This window comes from Lissotriton vulgaris, chromosome 2_1 (genome assembly GCF_964263255.1).
Source record: "Lissotriton vulgaris chromosome 2_1, aLisVul1.2, whole genome shotgun sequence".
Taxonomy (NCBI): Eukaryota; Metazoa; Chordata; class Amphibia; order Caudata; family Salamandridae; genus Lissotriton; species Lissotriton vulgaris.
The window spans coordinates 716,863,193-716,881,169 of NC_141687.1; the positions used below are offsets into that span (position 1 = coordinate 716,863,193).

General features: G+C 41.7%; 1 protein-coding gene across 8 annotated transcripts in view; it reads right to left on the reverse strand.

Moving 5' to 3' along the window:
- Positions 1 to 17,977, reverse strand: part of SCUBE2 (signal peptide, CUB domain and EGF like domain containing 2) — a 669,241-nt gene that overhangs the window by 135,267 nt on the left and 515,997 nt on the right. For 6 of the 8 annotated variants that reach the window (XM_086955985.1, XM_086955983.1, XM_086955988.1 and 3 more), the window contains one exon: positions 6,499 to 6,603. The exons of the other annotated variants lie outside the window; for them this stretch is intronic. In XM_086955985.1, the coding sequence (XP_086812111.1) occupies positions 6,499 to 6,603 (105 nt within the window). The remainder of the gene's footprint in view (positions 1 to 6,498; positions 6,604 to 17,977) is intronic. 8 annotated transcript variants of the gene reach the window in all.

A 17,977-nucleotide genomic window follows, 5' to 3' on the forward strand; every position in this document is an offset into this window, starting at 1 on the left:
CTCCGTTGACACTCACCGGACCTGGTACTCCTGCAGGAGACACACCCGGCTCGGGAATACGTGCAAGAGTCTGCAATCGGGCAAATATACAGTGCTGGCCGATGCTGGCTATATGAAAGGCTCTAAAAGCATGGCTATCCTAGCACTGAACACTCCCCCCTTTCAGGTGACAAAATCCTTGTTTGACCCGGAGGGCTGCTTTGTGGTGGCCAGAGGCAAATGGCACAGATGGGAGGTGCCGGTTGTAATTGTATACGCACCCTCGAGATTGCAAAAGAGAATGCTATAGAAGTTATGTCCTATTCTCATAGAATATTAAAATATCCATGTGGTGGATGGGCACTTAAATGAAGTCTTAGATGGACGCCTACACAGACCCTAAACCAAGCAGACACTTCCTGATCCTCCCTTGGAGCTGCAGTGCTTTGCTCATGCACTGGGCAGAACCTACACCCCCATGAGAGACAGTACTAATTTTTATCCAGGGCACACAGTTATTTGTCAAGACTGGACTAGGTCTTCGTCCAGTAGCCAGAAGTCCTGGAGCAGAATACCTGGCAAAGGGATATCAGACCACCCCCCCTCCTGGTCAAACTGGCCATAATCCCCATTGCTGGAGGCTTAAGTCCTGGGTTCTAAAAGACAAAGCTAGAAGAGTCTCTTAGAGGGCCTCCCAACAGTACTTTCATGCAAACATGGGTCAGTTTCAACCCTGGGGATTTTTTGGGAAGGCTATAAGAATAGGGCCCAGAATATAACTGTAATATAGAAACGTTGCAGAAAGGAAGAAATACTGAGCCTGGAAGAGCGCCTCCTGCAGCTAGAGTGGACCTGGGGGGCCTGAGAAGATGAGCCCTCCTGCGAGCTCCTGCAGGTGATGAAACCCACTATCATAACCACGCAACATAGACCGCACGGCAACATTACCTGGGGTACAACGTCAACTTTAGGATATAGGTGAAAGACAAGGTGGGTCTTCTCTTTGCATGGTTGGGTAGAAGAGAGAAGGAGGTAAGATGGGTTGCTGAGACATAGATTGAAGTAGAGATAGCTCAGACAATTGTGGCTTATTATAGTGGGTTATACACAGCCCAACTTGACCGAACGACCAAAGAGGTAGCAGAAATTTTAGCGCAGGTGCCTCTCCCTGGCCTGACCCATCAGCTAGGGCCATCCTTGAAGTTTGTCTGATGATCACAGAGCTAGACAGGACATACACTCAAGAAAAACGCCAATGGCTTCTCTTTAGAACTTTATAAACGCTTTGCGGCCCTGCTCCACCTGCATCTCCTGAATTTATTCACAGCAGCAAATGAGATGGGGACCCTGCCCTAGAATCCCAATCATGACATTATTGTGGTCATCCTTAAGAAGTGCAAGCCTCCTACTCACTACAGTCAACAAGACTCAATCTGGGCAGACTGTTTTTTATGGATAGGTAGATACTGGATGGACTCCACACCCTTGGCAATACTATCGTTGGACACTGGAAAAGCATTCAAATCCATTGATTGGTGTTACTTATTTGAGAACCTGAAGCATCTTGGCTTTGGCGCCAAGTTCTGTAGCTGGGTGGGACTCCAGTAGAAGGTGCTCACGGATATGGGAAGGGTCAATGGTGTGGTATCTGAGCCGTTTACTGTTGGGAGGGGACCTAGGCAGGGTTGCCCGCTGTGCCCTCTGCCTAGAGCTGTTGGTGTACTGGGTGTGCCGTAGAAAGGCTATTTTGTGGTTCCCTCCGATTTCAGAAGGACCGAGAAAAGATTTCAGTGGATGCGGACGACGCTCTTGTGTGCTCGACTTATCTGGAATGGCCGGTCCTGGCGCTGCTGACGATGCTTCATTCCTTTGAGTCCGTCAGGGTTCCGAATTAACCGAGACGAATCCATTGTTTTTCAGTAGGGATCGAGAGGACTATGGACAGCGCGCTGTTTCTGGAGCGGAACCTTCAACGTTTCATGACGGAATTCTGTGCTGGCGTACACTTCCTCCGATAATCATGGGCAGGGCTGCTCTGTACAAAATGATTACTCTGCCAAAGCTGCTTTAGGGTATGCAGAAGACCCCGTACTTGATCCCTGACACTTATTTTGACAGCACTGATGTCGCTTTGTACATTGCTGAGGGATGGCAATGCCCCAAGATAGCCTTAAAGCGCCTATATCGATCTGTGTATAATGGGGGACTGGCACTCCCGGATACTAGGGCATATCATAGGGTAGCACAGCTTTACTTCCTCAATGAGTGGGTCACTGCTCATGCAGTGAACCTGCTTAATGGATTGACCACTTGGCTATGGGAGGCGGATGTATGCCTACTATGTCTATGGGAAGAAAGGTCAGCTGCACCAGCCTGAACTGACCAGGACCACCTTAAGAGCCTGGGATGGCACCACCAGCGCTATGCGATGGAAAGGTAGGATCACCCAAGTCACCCCATTTTGGAGGACTTCTGTGCTGCCGGAGACTGGGAGGCTAGACGTTTTTTGACAAAGGGACACATTGGGATTGAGACCATGGGAGACATGCTAGAGGGCAGGGAGGTTAAGGCTTTTGAGGCTCTACAGGAGGAGTATGCTCTTGTTGAGACTGACAGTTTAAATACTTGCACCTTACACATGCTCTCAAGGGAGACCACATACTGCATACTCCCCTATGGAGACAAGGGTGTTCGGGGAAGTGCTTGCTCACAAAATAAAGCACAGAACAATCTAGGAGGATGACAAACAAAATGGGAAGGGTTGTTGGGACGATGGAGGATGGAGGATGTGGACTGGGAAGCATCGCTGATGCATCCCCGGGAAGTAGCCATTAAAGCCAGGTTGCGCTTAATACAGTTTAAAGTGTTCCACAGGGCTCGCTTGAACAGATCTCGACTACAATATGGGGAGAGCAAGCAGCCCGCTGTGCCTCTTTGGTCGCACAAGTGATCGAGCATTTCTCCACATGCTCTGGGGCTGCCAGAAGGTGTCGGACTACTAGAAGGAGATAGTTGGCAAGTTCGAATCGGTTTGGGGATGCCCATTGCTAGATCACCACAACTGATTATCCAGGGCATACCCAACAGCTTAGATATTCCTAGGAGGCAATTGCTGTTTTGTATGTTGGATTTTGTCATAGCCAAACGTGATCTAGCTAGGTGCGGGTTGAGGGAAGATACCATACCCACAAGGACCATATGGCGGGAGGGGATAAATCAATGAATTGATGCAGAGAGAGGGTTGCCCTAAGAAATTCAAAAAGGTTTGAGGGCACTGCAGGGTATATCTTGACTTGACGGATGGCACAGACGATGCCTCGGGAGCTGGGCCCTCGTCATAGTCCCGGACATGGAGAAGGGACTGGGTGTTTGGCACCTGGGACGCTGCAGGAATTCTTGCTAAGATACTAGTTGCTAGGCGGGTGGAGGCTGGCCTGCTGAGCACACTCACAAAAGATTGTGGGATTAATGCGTATATGTTTCTTTCTTTTGTTGTTCTGCAAAACAATAAAATAGATTTTTTGTAAACTGTGTAAACAATGACTAGCAGCCCATGGGCTCAAAAACACACCTTGGCATAGGGCCCAAGTCTCTCAGTCTCTCACAAATGCCCCTCCTTTAGGGTGCTCTCAATGCTAAACTTTAATCCACTTTAATAATGAGCACTTTAAAACACACAGACCAGTAACTTTTATGACAGAGTTTTTAGAGATCAATCAATCATACAATTTCCAATGCTAGAGTGAGTTTTCTCATGCCTGGTCTATTCTAAAACAAGACATCCTCGTCACTCATTAGCCACTGGAATAAAAATTATATTTTACTTCTTTATTTATATCCCCAAAAACAGCTTAATATGCCAAGTACAATAAACCTGTCTGCACACTGTACTAAAAGTTTTGTCACTCCACTCAGATAACTAAGTGTACCCCTATTTGGTAGCCCCATCAAAAAAGAGAGCTGTTTTTTCAGAGACATCAGTTTCCTATGCTTTCTCAAGTTTAACATGGTTTTCCAAGCTTATGGGTTGTAACTCCACGAAGAGTAGAGATTTTACCAACAAGGAGTAGATAGTGAGCAGTGAATAGATAGTTTACCAACTGTCGTTTTATAGATAAAAATCTAACTATCCCACATGGATTAAAACTGTTTAATTTGGCACATTTATTATTAAAGCCCAAAGGGATAACTAGGTTCTTTTCAAGCCTTTCCACTCAAAACAAGTTCTATATTTCAACATTTTTAATGAATGAAAATCCATTCTATAATCGGTTTGGACTGGAAACTAACACACTGAATACTTATGAATAAATCAAAAATATAGATTTATAAGTTATGATAAACTAATAAGCGTTTAGAATTTGAAGGAATTAATATCCTTCAACTGTTCTTATGATTTCTGTTTTCTACATTAAGTTAGGTCCACTAAGATGGGTTACTTCTGTCTCCTTCAATTGCTTCTGGGAGTTGTACTTATTTTTGTCAGTTCCTACACACCAGTTTTGGATGGCTTAAGGCACTTGATTAAACTTTACAAAAAATAAAAAATGTAGGGAGGTCATACTGAAGAAAAATACGTGACTTACAGTGCTTTCTTAGAGGGGTACACTCAGTATATAGTAGCACACAAATGTTTTAATTAGATAAATATTATCAAAGGCGTTCAGAATTAATATGTTTTTTACCTTCACAATATTCGTTACAATGAGCAAGGAAAGGTATCCTATTATTTATACATAAGTGCTTTATTCCTGGTACATTTTCCTTAATAATTCTCTTGGTTTCAATAAAGCTCTTTCATTCTTGATGGATATCTGCAACACTGTGAAATATTAGGAGTAACAGATGCAAAAATGCTTCCCTGAAGATGGTTTTACAAGCATGCTTTCTGTTTGTTTAGTCATGAATGTTTTGCATTTTTATGGTGCCTTTCTATATTTGTTTAAAACGTGCCTGTGAGGGTAACAACATTCTAACTTTAGAATTCAGGGTAGGGTGTTAATAAGCTTAAGAGACATCAGTGATTTTATATAAATGCACTGATAGGAAAGGGGAGAGCGAAAGAAGAAGGCCTTGAACATTCGATGGAAGCACACTGGACTTGGGGAAGTTGAACTTCTTAGATGGATACACAGGCTTAGTTCGTCAGCATCAGGGTATTTCACCCTTTCTAAAATTGCCATTTAAGATCTCCGAAAACTGATTACTTTTATGCAGGACATAAAGTGGTTTTGTTTTCATGTTTGTTTAAAAAGCATCTGACATTTGAATACAATATTTTTAATTTGCAATACAGGAACAAAGATTAATAAACAATGGGTATCAGTGACTTATATGAATGCACTGAAGAGTTAAGGAACAGGGGAAAGAAACAGTTTTAGACCACCTTAATAAGCAAGCAGACCTTATTGATAATGATGAATTTTCTCAAAGCATATAGAGACATGCTCAAAATATCTTGCATGATAAAAAAAAGTGGCTATGTTTTCAAAACAGGAAATCCAATTGGCTAAGCAAAGAAGATGAAAGTTATAGTGTAATGATTCTATATCTGACAGGTGCAGCTGAATATGACTTAATGCATTTTAAAACCTCCAAAGCACACACCAATATGATCTTAGTGCAGTCTCAAACTGTGTTACTGTGCACTACAATGTCAATGACTTTCTTCCAAGATTATATTTTGACAACATTAACCACACTTTTAATTTGCCCTTTGAGCCACCAACACATTAAAATTATTTCAAACTCTGTTCTATACTTGCAGATACTTCTATCAGGTCTTAATTAAAGGTCGGGGACTACCCTAACCAACTCCAACAAAAAAAGACAAGTCAGAACAACACCAAAGAAAATGTCAAACAAGTGCCTCCCTGACTCAGGTGTGTAGGCCCTTTCTCCATCAATCCATGGCTTTGAAGAGCGTGGGGTTGTCCAATGATAAAGCAAGACACCTGGCCGGTGTGTGAGGACATCCTGCAAAACTGTATCTGTGTGTCAAAGAGTGACTAGAACAACAATGAGAAAATGATAAGAAACTGTGAAACCTAGTACGAACTCGGGTGGCCTTGTTTGTGAAATAGGATTAGATTTGAGGTTGGCGCATCCTTGAGGCCCGAAGTCGCTAGTTCCCCACCTTGGAAGGATGCCCTCTCGAGGGAGGCACACTAATCATGATATGGTTTAAAGGGTATGACAATTAATGCTGATAACGAAGCGAAATAATTAGTAAAAGTGCACTGTCTATGATCTTTAATGGACCTTCTGCACTACATCCTTAGGTATTACAAAAGTCCATAATAATGTTCATAGACCCTGCTAGGCTCCCCCACATCTATCCACCCCAACCAGTCCAAAGTAATAGTGCTTAGGGATTAGTCAAAATAGAATCTGTCAGCACCAAGAATCTACTGTGATGGTGGCATTTTATTATTCACTTTGTTTTTACTACCATTCCAGTGCTGAATAAGGAGAATATCTTCCAATTGTCCACTGAGATCGCATGCCGGGTGATCCTACCTGGCAATATTGGCTGCAGACTTTCTCGCATCAGTTCCTTCATTTTCAAACTGCACTGCCCTTCATGAAGCTTGAAGGTTGCGTTTGTCCGGATGACTGAAAGGTCTTCGGAAAAAAAGAAAGACAATGTTATGGTTCCTCCAAATGCAAGAATGAATGTAAATGTTTGTACTTTTTCACATAACATATAACTGAGCTCACTAGCTTTCCACATGATGCTTATCTAGCACAGACTCATATTGCCCTGGAAAAGTTACTGGAAATTTTCAGACATAAAAATCCTGCTCTTAATTAATACCATTACTCTGCAGTGCATGACATTCATACTCGCATAAATTACATCCTAATGGCCAGCAACGTGATGTCCTGGACTGAGTCATGCACTCACGTTCTGCACACATACTCTGGCCAGTCTTCGGTTTTGTTTAAACTACACATTCCAGGTCGATACCCTTAATATTTTGTGTAGAGATTTCCTTCCGAGTCCCTATTGGATGCAGTACTCAAATCGGAAATAGACTTGGCCTTCAAGGAGTATTTTGATCTTAATGTAGGTACTATAGAAACCTATAAAACTGTATGGTAGTCCTTCAAGGCATACTTCAGACATGTTTGTATAGCCAAACACACTGGATTTCTGAAATCCCTACAAGCTAGTTTGATTAAATTTGAACAGGAAATAGGTTCCTTTGGAAAACAACATATACAAACAAATGACACACACATCTCTCACTAAATACAATCTAAACACTGCAAATTCCAGGAATTCACATTTTGGAAAGTTATGAGGATGGGCAAATTTGCAGGCACACGAGTTTATGGAGAACTTGTGGAGAAGACTAGTGAATTTATAATTTCTTACATAGTCTGACGACAATTACTTGCGTACACCCCTCCCCAGATACACTGCTTTATGACTGATGATAGTTGGTCAGCGTAAACAATATTATACTGATCTTTACATCTCACAAACGAAATCTGCATTGTCTGACGTTTCTGAACACCTCAATGATGTAACTATGGAATGGCTGGAGGACGTGCATAGACAGCATCTCACAGCCGCACTGACTCAGGAGGAAACTAAATATGTTAAATGAAGTTGGACAAGTGGACATGCAACTGGCTCTGATGGATTGAGGACTAATGTATGTAAACAGTTTGCAGAAGAACTGGCTCTGCGTATCATGACGCTCTTTGAAACGGTAGTTGAGAAGGGACACCTTCTTCCAGCTATGAGGCAAGGCACCAGTTAAAACTGGTAAAGTCAGACAAGGCCCCATCCTTATGCTCCTCTTACCGAACCCTCTCACTGGTAAACACGGACACAAAACTATTAGCCAAAATATTAGCTAGCTGCCTCCTCCCCCCTATCACCCCCCCCTCCCCCGCCCCCTTATGCCTAGACTTGTCTTACTTGAAAAATCGGGCTTCATTTCTGGTAGAACCACTGCAATTCATTTAGGGTAATGTTTTGGACCAATTTCCCTAGTTAATATTGACACCGGCACAACAGTGGTTTTCCTTGATGCTGAGAAGGCTTTTAACGTGGTCAAATGGGAATTCACTTATAAAGTATAAAGTCCTGGACAAGCTGGGAGTGGGTGAGGAGTTCTCAGTCCTGATTAAGCTGTCACAGAGTCCACCGCTTGTATCTCAATCAATAAACAAATCACTGAACCCAATGATGTGGGCAGGAGGAATATAGCACTTCACATTGCATGCATTTACAACGCATGCCTTCACAACGCTGTTGCTAAAACAACCGCATTGTTACATTGCATACGATTACAATGCAAGTAGTTACGACTTGATGTAGGGGGCACGATGGATTTAGGAATAGTGTAAATTACTATTCCAAATCTAGTGTGTGCAACAGTAGGGAAGGTGTTGGAATAGTAAAATATACTATTCCTTAGTTTAGCTCACCCCCTACAGCAAGTCCTAGTAACAACTTGCGTTGTAATCGTATGCAATGTAACAACGCGGTCGTTGTAACAACCACGTTGTAATGGCATGTGATGTAGCGCATGCGATGTGTAGAGTGTTTCCCGGGCAGGACAGCAGGTCTGTCCCCGGTTTCCCCTGCTGTATTAACTGCTACTGCCAGCATGTGCAATTTGAGAATGGCATGCAGACAGAGCAGAGGACTTTCACAGTGTATCAATAAGCTTAACTCAAGAATAGAATTCTTCAAACATTTACAGCAGCTTATGATAAAAATGGCATTGGCTGGTAAGAAGTCAAGATTTGCGTGCACCACGCTAATCTTTCCATACAGCTGGGGGCTTGGCAGCTCAGAACTTTGAGCTATATCGCCATGTTGAGCAAGGCCAGTTTGCTCAACATTGGCTACATACTACGCTTGACCTCCCATATTTATGGTTAGAGAGGGATATGGCGAACCCCGCCTCCCTTGTAGAGAAATTGTTCTGTTTTCCTGTTAGGAAATGTAACTGTATAGACCAGTTGGGGAACACTATCTATGCATAGCACCGGCTGCAGAAGAGAGCACTGTTAAACACTCCAGTGCTTGTACTTCATTAGAGACTACAGTCACATAAATAGATAGCCAATTCTGTAAAAGTAAATTCAAATGACTTGAACAATTTTGAGATCAAGGCCCAGACCTGACATCATTGTATGTATTTCTTTATTATAGGATCTGACACACTCTATGCTCCTTGCTTACTGTATTTCCTACAGAGTCTACACCATTTGCAACATTAACATACTTATTCAACTCTACTAGTTCCATACAAATAATTCACATTTATATTCTTTGACCTGGCGCTCTGCTTCAGCTCCCCTTTTGAAATACTGATTAAGGCGGCAGGTGTATATTGATGGCAAAATAACCGACGAGCAATATTTGTTCTGTTGTCTAGCCACAAAAATGTCGCATTAAATAGAAGACATAGATTGATGCAGTTTAAATATGTACACAGATTTTATCATGCTCCTGTAAAACTACACAGATTTGGCCCGAGGGAAGATACTCGTTGCTCGAGATGAAAAGGATGGGTAACTTTTTACGTCTATTGTGGAACGTACCGACATAGACAAGTATTGGTGTGGTGTGTTCACTGAACTCAACATCATGATAAATATCACATCAGATCCTGATCTACTTATAGCTTTATTTGGTTACACCAAGAACGTACCAGCATCAGCCTGTAAATTAACAGCACTGCCACTGCTCGTGGCTCAAAGGCAAGTGTAACGGCGATGGGATAGAGGCCCAGTCCCTACTTCTTAAAGTTGGATAAAAGAGTTAATATACTGCGACACCATGTCAGACAATTTTAACATGTTAACGTCTAAGACGTGTAGACGTAAAAATATTTGGGACTACAAATGTACCTGATTAACCATACTCCGAATAATTTGTCAACTGGCATTGCATGGTATTAAAGAGGGCTCAACATCTCTATTTATACTAATAAGTCACAATGGTTATTATAGAAACACATACAAAAAACCCACTGTAAAATAAAGATCCACAACTTGTAGGTAAAAAGTAGAGGTTTATTCCAAGAAAAGATCCCATCCACAGGTGAACATCCAGCCAGCAATAAAGTAAGATAGCAACTGCTTAGTGGTCAAAGGATAACATTCCATCTGAGAATCCAGTGTCTCATGACATCAGCGCAGCTATGTCATGAGGCACAGACACACAGGACCAGGATGCCACACATCTCCCTTCTAATAACAACAAGACAATTATAGGAGAAAACAAAACAAAGCTAAAACAATAATCACACAGTGACGTAGTCTTTTAAATATTTAGGAGAATGAGAAACCCTTGCAGACTTGCGAAGAAGTGAGGAGGACTCAACTCTAGGAGTTTGAGAATGACGACTGCAAGAAGCTTCCACAAGATCATTTCTAACCACCACCACCCTGTTCAAATTCCAAACACGATGATCAGCAGTTTTGATGGCGTTCTTGAAAACTTTGATGACACGAATAGGCTTCTTAAAGGTAGCAGAAAGAGCCTTATTGTTTTTGCAGGGATTCTTAATAAGTACCCAATCTCCCACTTTAACAGGTGTGACCTTAACAGAATGTCTCTTATCAAACATCCTTTTTCTAGACTCAATTCTAGAAAGTTCACGCAACATCCACTCATCAGAGTCATCACGAGGAGGTGGTTGCAAGTCATTGACCCATGCCGGTACCACAAGGGTATTAGGAGTGCGTGATCTAAAAAGTTCAAAAGGAGTCTTTCCAGTAACGGCATGGGGAGATAACCTGTAAACCTTAACCTTCTTAAAGACATCTGTTCTCCAATCTGTACCAGCAGACTTAGCCATTCTAATAGTCTCTTTAAGGACACGGTTAAATCTCTCAACCATACCGTTGGTTTCTGGGTGGTAAAGGGAAGACCTTTTGTGTTTAACTCCTTGCCCTAACAGAAAATTCTCCATCTCTTTAGAGACTAATTGGGGACCATTATCTGTGAGGATGGCGTTAGGGATGCCCTCTCTAGCAAAAAGTTTAGTTAAAAAATCCACTACATGCCTAGTCTCGATACCACGAGTTATGGCAATTTCTGGCCATCTAGAAAAGAAATCAACCAGAACAAGAACATACCACTCACAACCTGCTGAAGTAATAGGCCCCAAAATATCCAAACCCACTTCTTTCCAGGGCGCATCCGGTCTGTCTCTAATCACCATGGGTTGGACTTTAGGTTTTACTACCTTCTCACTAAGAGCACAGTCAATGCAATCCCTAACTTTGCGCTCTACTTCCAAATCCATATTTGGCCACCAATATGAGCTCCTTAAAATCTCCTTAGTCTTAGAGATTCCTAAATGACCGATATGTGCTAAAGACATAAGCTCATCCCGAAGAGCTAAGGGTGGAACCAATCTAGTTCCTCTGAAAAGTAAACCATTTTGTTCAGAAAGCTGATCCTTGACATGCCAAAATTTCTCAAGACCTTCATTACATTTAGGTTTAATCTTCCATCCTGTCATTAGGAGTTTAAGTACCTCAACCAGAGTCGAATCTTCCTGAACCATCTTCAACCACCTCTCTTTATCAACGACAGCCTCTTCTACAACACAAACCATCTCATCATCAACATCACAATCTTCCTCATCCTCAACCTCAGAACTGGGAACAAGGCGAGACAAAGCATCAGCTACTTTGTTTTCTACTCCAGGTAGATACTTTACACTAAAATCATAATCCTGTAAACCAACAACCCATTTTGTGATTCTACCAGACACCGCATCTATACCTTTTTTCTTTAAAATTTCACAAAGCGGCTTGTGATCTGTCCTGACCTCAAAATTGGTTCCCCACAATAAGTTTTTAAGCTTCTTGACTGACCAGTAAACAGCAAGAGCTTCACGCTCAATCACTGAGTATCGAGTTTCAGCTCCCTTCAAACTCCTTGACAAGAAAAGAATGACCCTCTCAATACCTTCAAATTTCTGTACAAGCACCGCACCTAAACCTTTCAGGCTTGCATCAGTAATCAAAATAGATTTCTCAGAAGGATCAAAACTGCTCAATTTCGGAGCAGAAGCTAGCCTCTCCTTGATGACCTCAAACTCACGCTGACATTTCTCCCCCCAAATGAAGTCTACACCCTTCTTCAACAAATACCTCATATTGGTACACAAAGAGGCAAAGTCTTTCACAAATTTGTTATAATACTCAGCAAGTCCCAAAAAACTCATCAACTCTTCCTTGTTCTGCGGGGGAGACATCTTAGAAATTGTAGAGATAAGATTTTCCTTAGGCAAAATACCTCCTTCTGTAATGGTGTGACCTAGATAATCAATGGAAGTTTTTCTAAATTTACACTTCTCAATCTTAACAGTCAAACCTGCATCACACAACCTTCCTAGAACAGCAAATAGCCTAAGATCATGTTGAGGATTATCTATGCCAAACACAAGAATGTCGTCCTGATAGACTCTAACACCATGTAAACCTTTTAAGACTTTCTCTAATGCCCTCTGAAAAACCGATGCGGCTGACACTAAACCAAATGGTAGTCTAACGAACCTAAAAGTGCCATATGGTGTCACAAAAGAGGTTAAGTCTTTCGAATCCTCTTCCAATCTAATCTGATGGTACGCGGACCTTAGATCAATGGTGCTGAAAATTCTAGCACCTTTAAGAAGCATAAGCATGTCCGCAATCTTGGGTAGAGGATAGTGATCAGTAACCACACACTTGTTGAGTTCTCTTAAATCAACACAGAGACGGAGAGAGTTGTCCGATTTCTTGGCTGCGACAATCGGGGCGACCCACTCCGTTCCCTCTACTATCTCTATAATGCCTCCCTTGACCAGCTTATCAAGTTCATCTTTAACTTGTTCTCTGACCGCTACAGGTACATTACGCACTTTGCAGCAGACAGGTACAGCATCCTTCTTCAAGATGATACGATGACAATAGTCATTAAGGCATCCTAAATTTTCCGAAAAAACTTTAGGGAATTTGGCTTTCAGTTCACTAGTGAAATCATGAGAAACTAATGAAACAATTTGAGGTGTGCAGGGAAAGGGTTCTTTTAGGAGAATAGGGGGTGTCGAATTCGGATCAAGCATAACACCCAAATCCTTGAGAGCAAACCAGCTTATTATGCTATCTCCTTTTTGAGAAACATAAATTTTTGCTTTGGCCAACCTATTCTTATAATTAATCATACCTTCAAAAACTCCAAGTAGTTTAATGGGTTGACCAGCATAACCAAATGGTCTTATATCGGGGCGTGAGAGCTCAAGTTTATGTCCCAACTTACTCAAGAAGAAATCTTTTGCCACAATAGTAATCTTTGCCCCAGAATCGAACAAAACTTTGGTAGGATAACCTTCTACCAAAATTTCATCACAAGGGGAATTCTTTGCTTCCTCAGCACTCACAGTTTGAATATAAATTTGCCCACAATCTAGGTGTTCATCTAGATTATCATCATTTTCAAAATCATAAAATATTTCATTCACTCTACCTCTATAGTTTCCCCCTTTACAACATGAGGTGAAGTGTCCTTTCTTTTTGCACTTACTACAATAAGCTTTCCAACCTGGACATTGTCTATCAGTGGCAAAATGCCCTATTTTACCACATCTGTAACACTTTACTTGAGAGAAATCCAAACTGTTTTCCTTTCTTTTATAAGGAATTTTGTTCGAAACATTTTCATTTCTAGAGTCTTTTTGCTGATTTTCACTTGTTCTAGCAGTAGATTTCACAACATTCACAGTCTCTTTCGTAGTTTTGTTGTCACCATTCTTTTTGATGACTTCTACACACTTAATAGAATGTTCTATCCTCTTAGCAATAGTAAGAACTTCCTCTAAAGAAGGTTCATCCTTTTGCCACAATTCCTCTCTCACCTTTTCAATATAACACCCAAGCATGAACTGATCTCTAATATGCTCATCAAGACTTGCCCCAAACTTACATGAGGACGCAAGTTTCCTTAACGCTGTAATATAGTTCTCAATTGTTTCTTCTTCCATTTGTGTTCTCCGACCAAAATGATATCTTTCTAAAATTGTACTGACTCTAGGAAGATAATGCTCATCCAGTTTTGCAATACATATTTCATATTCATTTAAACTACCGTCATCAATGTCGGGTAAATGATCGAATACCTCTTGTCCTTCTGCCCCCAAACAGTGTAAAAGTAGAGCTGTCTTCCTTTCAGCACTCAAACTAGATCCACACACCCTTGCATACCTTTCGAACACTTTACGCCATTTTTTCCATCTAATAGGTGGATCCCCAGGTGAGGACAAGAAGAAAGGGGGAGCAGTGACATTTTGCATTTTGTTGTTGAATAAAGAAAATTAGAGCACAAAATGAAAATAAGAAAAGAAATATCTACTATGTGTGCGTGTCACAGAAGTGGGACACACAAAATCAGCTCCAAGTGAGTGTATCAAATAACAATGTGTGTGTGTGTCACAGAAGCAGGACACACTACAATGTGTGTGTGTCACAGAAGCAGGACACACTACAATGTGTGTGTGTCACAGTGGCAGAACACACAGCAGGGCTTTCCAGTGAGTGTGTCAAATATTAGAAAAGGAAAGAAAACAGTACCTTAAAATTGTTGATACACCCACAATCACTTCCTCTGAAACCAGTACGTTCCGTGTAAAATGGTTCACCATTGTAATTGTCCAAAATATGTGTCTATATCATTGTACTGCCTTTTAGATTACGACAATGAACATTCCATCATGTATATGTGACTGATACTCACGATGGCATTCTCTACCATTCAAATGAAATAAGACCAGTACAAATAAAAGCATACATAATTGGTTTAATTGCTACTTAGAGTACCATGACAGCAGTTACACTTGACTCCTCCTGGATAAGTGCCGTAATAGAATACTATTGCAAATAAAATTAACTTGTTTCTAAATAGCGTTTTAAAACACATTTCTAAGCACGGAATACTAACTTGTGAGTTGAGGATCAGAACAGTTTTCAGCGAGGGATATGTTATTTCCTTATCTGTCAATTATCATTTCCAAACAAACATTGTTCTAAAGGTAATACACTGAATATAGCCTAAGAAAGCCACATTTTTCTATCAAATATTATCATGCACAAAAATCAAAGCTGAGGGAAATAAGATTCTAGTGAACGTTTTAAAGTCTAGCTAACATCAATGCTCAATCTATGAGGGATCGCCAGAGCACAAATATGCTTTAATCCTTTGGTCTAATGTCTTACGCAATAGTAAATAACACCTGTGACTAAATAAAAAAACTGGAACTGATCTTTACACTTTGTGTTATATAGATAAATAAGAATGAAAGAAGTCATTATGAAGAAATATTCCAGTCCGCCACTGAAAGGACGAGGGAAGATTGTGCTGATTTACTTAGTGATATTTCTTTGTTGGAGCTATGGGCAGAGGATAGGGAAGCTATTGATAGTGACTTAACAAAGGATAAGATCATAGGGGCCATTGGAGACTTGCAGTCCGGAAAGGCACCACGTCCATATGGCCTGCCCTCCGAATTTTATAAATGTGTAGCAGACACAATAGCTCAACCAATGCTGAATAGGTTCCAAACGGCAAAGGAGGAGGGCTGGCTACCAGATGATTTAAGAATGGCAACCATATTGGTTATACCAAAGAAAGGCAGACCCCTTGAGTTATGTAGCTCGTACAGACCCATTTCCCTCCTAAACATTGAAGCAAAGGTACTAGCTAAGATGCTGGCTAATAGATTGCATCCTATTATCTCCACATTAATTAATTCGGATCAATCCGGGTTCATGCCACACTGGAGCACCTGACTAAATCTCCGACGCCTATATGGCGTCAAGTCGTAACAGGGTCCAATCAGCCGAAGCCACAACGGTGCTGTCATTGGATGCCCGTATGGCGTTTAACAGCATCGAATGGCCATACCTATTTGCGGTACTGTCCAGAATTGGTTTTGGTCGAGGTTTGCATCTGGATACGGTTGCTATATTAGGACGCTCATGGGTCGAGCCGTACTGTTCAAAATGATGGCCCTTCTGCAGCTCTTATAAGTGTTTCAGAACACCCCATACCAGATCTCAGCCACATTCTATCGAGCGATTGATGGGGAGTTGCCTACCCTGTCATGGGAACGGGGCAGCCCGATAATTGCAATGCGCATGTTACCGAGAGGAATATATGAAGCGGGGCTAGTAAATAGTATCTAAAAGTAGTATTGTTCATCTTCTGGGTGTGGAGAATAGCCTTACGGCATAGCCGACCTCCAGAGCCTAGTCGTATTTACACCTCTATTTTGCCCTAATTCATGTGCGAGATCAAATCCTTCCAGTATTCTGGATCCTCAAATGTGGAGAGTTTCCCTTTATCTCCGTCTTTATATATTAATGGTATAAACAACATAATCTAGAAGTGAAGATTAATAACTAACCTTGGACCTTGGGAAAATTATGCTTTCCCCATTCCTCCTGTGTTCTTTGCAAAATCTGCTTCTCTTAATTAACTAGACAAAAAATTCAGATTATTGCAAACACAGACCATGTATCGCGAAAAACAACTGCAATTAGAATCTTTAAGTAGACCTGTTTAAATGTGGCTGTGGTGAGTATCTTTCTCTGGTATCAAATCCACCAAGCCATGAGGTATTGACACCTTCATTTTAATTCCCATATGATTCCAAGTATCCACCTAAGCGTAAGAAATCACAGGGGCATTCAGAAACACCATAACAGTAGGTTTGTACAACAAAGCGTCCAAGTCTTTCTCATTGCTATCATAGGTGGCCTGCTGTTGCTTCCGCAGCTGTCTATCCCTCAACAATCATATTACGCCATATGCCCCAGCAATACCATTATTAGGTATGCCTGGAGGTACCAGATTGACGCTGCTGGCTGAACTAACAGCCTGGCATGAGGCTGGAATTCATACATTAGGTGACCTCTACTGGGATACTTATGTCTTAAGATGCCTTAACACAGGAGGAGGGAATGCCACCAGGTCATTTCCTTGGCCACGCCTCTTGGACAGGCACATTGCAACACCACTGGGGAGATACTAAACAAGAGCCACAAACACATCTCACACACCAGTACATACATGTCATGGGTGAGGGGCAACATCTTATTCCGTAGTTTACAGACGCACTCCACATGCAGACTGCAACGGATTTTGCATCCCTGCAAAAATCGCTGGGAAACCGATTTGGCTCGTCCATGCACACCCAGGCAATGGGATATGATACTGGCGAGCCTTACATTTTCCCCCCTAACACCAGGTTCCGATTAATTCAGTATCATATAATACATACAGCATATCTCACCCCAAACAAAATTAATTGATTCTTTCACAGACAGGATGCATGCTGTCCCAAATGCAGTCATCATGATGCTGACATTTACATATGCTGTTGTCGTGCCCCAAACTGCAGCACTGCTGGGAGGGAGTGATGCGGCACCTGTTCACATGCACTGACAATTCATGGGAAATTTGTATATTGGCTATATTCACAAGAGACAAGCAACAGAGCTACTACTAAATTCTTTTTTTTTTTTTTTTTTTTGAAAACCTTTATTTACAAGTGCACGATACACAGCGTCTGCCTACAACCCCACCGGGCCGGCCGCTATGACAAAAAACTTGTTGAGCAAAAGATGTTATATCAGGCAGAACGTTGCTGGAGCAATCTATCACATCAACATTATCGGCAAGAGCGTAGTATCATACAAGTCAGGATAAGAGAGGTTTAATTTTATGTTTTTGTTGAACTTAACACAAACAAACAAACACATGGTATCATGGTGGCAAGGGTTGCTGGAGGTGGGAGAAGGGGAATGGATGTAGGAGAAAAAGCGAGTGTAGGGGGGGGGTGGCGCGAATAAAAGAGCAGAGCATTTGGTGAGTGGAGGAGAGGAACGGAAATCACGGAGAGGAGGGGAGAGGGACTTCGTAGTCAAGTGGAGGAGAACAGATGTCTCCACGATAAGTGTTCCAGGGAGTCCAAACTCT